The following is a 5596-nucleotide window of genomic DNA, read 5'->3' as shown; positions in this document are numbered from 1 at the left end:
CTGCCTTAGACACAGTTATTTGGGTTCATTAAAACCAGCATCTTTGAAGCCTACTATTATTTTTATAAATACTAATTAAATTGAAGCCAAGTGCAAGACTTCCACTGACTTCCATGGACCCAGGATTTGACCCTAACAGTACAATAGTCCAAACATAACGGAGATTAAATGTAAATGAATGTTAAAATACAGAGCCAAATGACCAAGAAATAGGAAAAAAAGAAACAGCTATAAGCATAAAATCTAACTGAACTGTATTTAATTTCCTGTAACTGCCAGATTATTAACTTTTATACCTTGGGTCACAAGAAAGGAAAAAAAAAAGTCTTTAAATTCGTACCCCATCTTCCACTTTATCCAAGTGCTTTTTTGGAGAGACAGATGCTGAATTACATTTCACAGGAGTTGCAGGTGGCGACTTCTTACTATTTCCTGCAAGGGCAATGGCAGATTCAACTCTAGAATCTGCAGAGCGAGACCGAATGGTTTTAGGAAGCCTGGGTGCATCAGGTGTCTCAACTTTGTCTTGATTTATATCATTGTTATTGTGATCTGCATGCAACTCTGTAGGCCCAGGAACTTCAGCCTCTGGTAGGTCATTCAAATTACTGTCTCCTCTCCATTCAAAGGACTTTGAAATCTGTGGGTTATAGTAAGGTACCTTTCTCTTGGAAATGAAGTTTGGTTCTCTTATGACTCCTACAAAAGACACATCAGGATTGAGAACAGTAAAATATTTGTATTATGATGTTAAGACACAAGCCAAAATATCAAACAGGAAGAATAAAAATGAATGTATATTGCATGACTGATTATTACAAATCATTATTTGAGCAATGACAGTTTACAAACTATGGTTTTATCCCATTAATTCCAGGTACATGCTGCATAACTTGAATTTCGACTGGACTAAGTAGAAGATGTGGGACTTCCCCTGCTCACTGGATCATGACCTATTAAACAAATTTAGCCACAGAACACTGTTTTGCAATGGGAATCAGGAGAACACTGTGAGGGACAGAAATGTAAACCAAGATCAGTGGAAAAAATGAATATGATAAAAGTAAAACTATCATCACCATACAGCTGCACTGACAAAAGTATCATGATCTCCCTCAACTACTTATTCATGTTGAAAAAGTGCATTGCTGAACAGGTTCTCATCTTACAATGACTGGCAAGCAGTGCAAGACAGTAATACCTCCAATATGATTCTGGACTATGATACTATAGATACCTGCACTAATTATTTCTTCTAAATAATCATCTAGAGTAACTTTTAAAACAATTTCATGACTTGTTATGCTTTTTAAATTTAATTATATTACTTTAATATTCTTACCAAATGCAACCATACAATGACAACAGCTGAAAGACAGGTTTAGGTGAAGAAGCCAGGGAGAACCAACAAGAGATATTCTGATCTTTTGTTTAATGAACCTGACATGCACATACTAAACTCTACTTGCTAACTGATAACTCAGTGCCATTTGAATAATTCCACTTAAATACAGTTTGAAGAAAAATAAATGTCTAACTTAGAAATTAATGTGTTCCTTCACTCATTCCAGGCTATCTTAAACCCTATCTTCTGCTGCAGTCTCTTGCAAAAATAATGGAAAAATGACTAAGTGTAACTGTCATGCTAAAACTCTTTCCTGAAATAATTGTATTAAATAAAAACCCCAATGATATGGAAAGAACACTGAAGTAAATTGTAAATTGCAGGGACTAGTTTAAGAAACATATGGTGATTAATATATTCCCCATCAAAAAAAAAAAAAAAAAGAATCAGTAAACATTTTTACTTTGGGGAAAAAAAAAGAATCAGTAAACATTTTTACTTTGGTGAACAGAATAAAGAAAGGCAGATGTAAACGTTTGCCTCGTTCAAAAACACTGTGTTTCAGTTTAGTGAACTCATTTACAGTCCTTGTTAGCATGAAGTTAAATTTTTCTGCAAGTGAAAAATCATGCCATTTTCCTAAACCATTTGATCTTTCACAAAAACTAAAATGAGAGTACAAAGTTTACTCTAAAAAAACCCTATGATGAGATGAGATCTCCAATTGCTCAATATAATAAATAAATAAATAATAAAAAGGTGACCGGCACAGTTAACTTCCCATATTAGAAGCTTGATTCTGCATGGAGTGCAGCTGAAAGTTTAACTGTACACCTTCCATGAAACCATGGCCCCATATGAAGAAGTTAGTTCCTGGCCTAGGCAGTTCACCACTCAAAACATCCCAGTAGTGCTCAGCATCTCACAGGATCAAATCCTGGGTGCTTAATAACATAAGTCTCTCTTAATATCATAAGTCTCTTTACAAGTCTCCTTGGGGGCTAGGGTGGCACATGCACTAAGATGCATGGTTGACAGCCCAGAGGTTGTGAGGCCAGAGCAGAAATACTCACGGCATGGTCTATCAGATTCCAATGAATCTGTGAATTCTGCTAAATCCCTTATCACAAGGACACGAAAAAGAAAGGACAAGTTTCCTTGAAACTCACTGCTTTCCTATATAGCAGATTTCAAAGTCATTATGAGTTCATGTAATTTGAGATGACCTTCAATTAGATTCGATGTACAGAAAATGTATGTATATAGATATAGATATAGATAAATATGCTTCCCCTCCACCTTGTACTTGGGGTCCCTTCCATGTTTAATGGGAGAGAAAACCTTGTCTTGGTTTTGAGTAAACAAAGTAGTTTCCTCCTACTCTCTACAAGTTCTTACTACATCAATTAGCATGTTATATCTCAACACCTTCCAATAGCATATTACGCAACATGACTAACATCATAGTATGGATGTAGTCTCATCCTCTCCCTAAGAGGGGATTTGTATAGTTAAGCATCCTTCCTGCTAAAAGTTTATTATTTCAAAAACAAAAGCTCCACACATGCACAGAGCTGTATCTTATGGAAAGCAGTGTCACAGAAATGACCCATGCATGCTTATATCAGAAGGTGACCAGACAGGAGGGATCTTTAATAAAATTACTAATGGTCCGATCAAATGGCCTGGTGCTTGGATTGACTACAATTGGTACGTGGCTCTTATAATACTTAAGTTTCAAGCTCAAACAAGGCAAGCCATCATACTCTAATTCAGAGGTTCTCAAACTGTGGTCTACAGACCACCACTGGTCCACAAGCTCCATTCAGGTGGTTCACAGAAAGGTGACCTAAGGCTAAAGCAGACAAACATTACACCGGACTTCCCAGAACTTTGCTCAAAAAGCAGGCACATCCATTGCATTAGAAAAGTAAGACTACTGATATTAAAATGAGTTGTGCGCTTTGATTTGTAGAACACAAAAAAGTTTAAGGGGTCCGTTGAGACCCTCAGCAATTTTCAAGTGGTCCCCCCAAAAAAAGTTTGAGAACCACTGCTTTAATACGTACACTGCAGACTAAATTGTACCCTGCTTTCATTGGTCTCCTTGCTATGCAGAAGTTGAAGCTTTTCCTGCTAGTCTTCTAAGTACTCCAATTGCCTCTGCCAACATTTTAGCGCTTGTCTTCTCTTACATCCCTGCCTCTCTTTGACTGTCACCTAAGGTTTTGTTTTCTATGTCATTTCCTCTCATTCCCACCTATCTGTCACACTAACTCCTAATTCCCCAATTCAGTTTTCAGAAGTGAAAGGCAGTGATGCGCTGTTCACTAGACCATATTCACCAGACCAGTTGGGCCCAACCTTTTTGGCAGGAATACAACAAATTAGCCTTGTACACTCCCTGAGTGCCACTTCCCTGTGCCCTTCCCCGAGTGATCTGTTGCCCTACCCCATCTGCCACTGTGCTGCCTGTCCCTTCCTACATGCCACACAGAGGTTGCCTGTGTGATTTTTGGTATGCACACCATAGGCTAGCCATCCCTGCACTAGACCATAACACATGGACTTGCCCTTTTCTTCAGATGTCTGCTGAAAGCCCCTCAGTAACAGACTTCATCACAATCTTATTTCATACCAGTACTGACCTTCCATCACAAATAGTGTAACTCAGAGGTAATGAGTTACACTTAACTCACACGTGTGCCTCACCCCCACATAGCGTCTCATACTAATTCTGTGTCTACATACTGTTTGTGGCTCAGTTTACCATATGTATTTCTGGTTTTGTGTAATATACAAGTAGAGGCTCCTCCTCTGCCAAACTGGTATGTTGCACAGAGCCTGAAACTGATGGCTTTGCACCAGCAACTTCCAATTCTTTACCTAGCTGATCAGAGCGAAGTCCTGCCCAAGAGGACATCTGTTCCTGCGAAGGGCTACAAGACTCTTGCAGACCCGACTTCTTCCATTTGAAGTTCCTCTTGTATTCACTCAATCCCTGCACCAGAGAGACAAAGAGAGACAGCACAAGTTACAGGCAATGCCACCCTTCCTCAGCACTCCCAGTTTTGCTCCCCACACCTGAAAAAGGATCAAAGAAAGTACAGAGAAGGGCAACAAGGATGATCCATGTTACGGCAGCGCTTCCCTATGAGGAGACATTAAAGAGACTAGGCCTAATAGGCAGTAGTAGGCATCTCACAATACAACAGAATTGCACCAAGTGAGGTACTCTACTGTTTCCCCATCTCACCTGCAGCTTCCTAGACCTTAAACGCAGGAGGCTGCAAGTAAGACAAGAACAGTGGGGAAAAAAACGTGGTCATAACCAGTTCACTGTGGCTTTCAACATCCACTCTCTGCCACTGTGTGACACAGGCCTACTGGATATGCATCAGGAGCGTAGGCCATCGCCCACCAAGTAAAGCTAAAAGCCCCCCTTAATCCAAGGGGAACACTAAGTGCACATCAGGTGATTACGGGGGACAACTAAAGAAGTAAACAGGGATGGGAGTGAAAGTTGGAAGTCCAAAACAAGTGTACGAAGGGGGACACAAAACAGAGCACACCGGAAGAGCCCTCAAACAAGTCCAAGAAGCCAGTGGACTGCGTGACGGGACTTCTCTTTTTGTTTATGTACATCTGTTACTCCCTCTGCTTCTCCAGCTTCTTTTGGGAAATCTATTTCTTTTGCGCATCTTCCTCTTCCAGAGTATGAACAATCGGCTCCTTCATGGAGAGAGAGGATCCTGTCAGTGACAGGGGAGATCACGCAGGGGTTGATCTGACCACGGGCCCTGGAGGTATAGCTGCATGTTTTAAGAGCCTTGCCAACCTCAATGTGCTGGATTACGGAGAGTCCACACCAAGACCCGCACGCTCAGCACCAGTGTCGGCGTCCTCAGGCGCATGCCGTGAGAGAAGGAAAAAAAAGCTGAATTAAGGCCAGTGGTCCTGTGTCCAGCCCCAGACGTGCCCAGCCTGGCCACATTTACCAACTTCACTGCTTCGTTAGGGCCACGTCCCTCAGGTGCCCGGTGGCTGTCCAGCTCTGCGAGCGCCTGACAGCTCGGGCAGCTCCCAGAGGGCGGCTAAGCCCAGCGCCGAGCGGGGCAAGACGGGGCCGAGCTGTGCCCCGGGCAGTAGCAGGTCGTCCCCCCTATCCCCGCCCGCGACACCCCGCGCCCGGCCCCGCTCACCTTGAAGCGCACGGGCATGGCGGGCGGGCAGGGCGGGGCTCAGCCGCTG

At 42.2% G+C, this 5596-nt stretch overlaps 1 protein-coding gene across 7 annotated transcripts in view; it reads right to left on the bottom strand.

The window, feature by feature from the left end:
* The window catches only part of MDM1 (Mdm1 nuclear protein), a 44385-nt gene extending 38790 nt beyond the window's left edge, over positions 1-5595 (bottom strand). For 5 of the 7 annotated variants that reach the window (XR_003094840.1, XM_014521483.1, XM_006026966.1 and 2 more), the window contains exons 1-3: positions 5548-5595; positions 4232-4346; positions 341-699 (exon numbers count right to left, since the gene is read on the bottom strand). Coding sequence is in view for 6 of the 7 variants with exons in the window: in XM_014521483.1 (XP_014376969.1) it covers positions 341-699; positions 4232-4346; positions 5548-5565 (492 nt within the window). In the remaining variant the exon portion in view is untranslated. The other 2 variants (XM_025207991.1, XM_025207990.1) reach the window with 2 other exon arrangements.
* Position 5596: the final 1 nt, after the last annotated feature.

This window comes from Alligator sinensis, unplaced genomic scaffold, assembly GCF_000455745.1.
Source record: "Alligator sinensis unplaced genomic scaffold, ASM45574v1 scaffold506_1, whole genome shotgun sequence".
NCBI classification, from domain to species: Eukaryota; Metazoa; Chordata; order Crocodylia; family Alligatoridae; genus Alligator; species Alligator sinensis.
The sequence above is the reverse complement of the archived record's forward strand: the minus strand, read 5'-3'. Positions and strand labels throughout refer to the sequence as shown.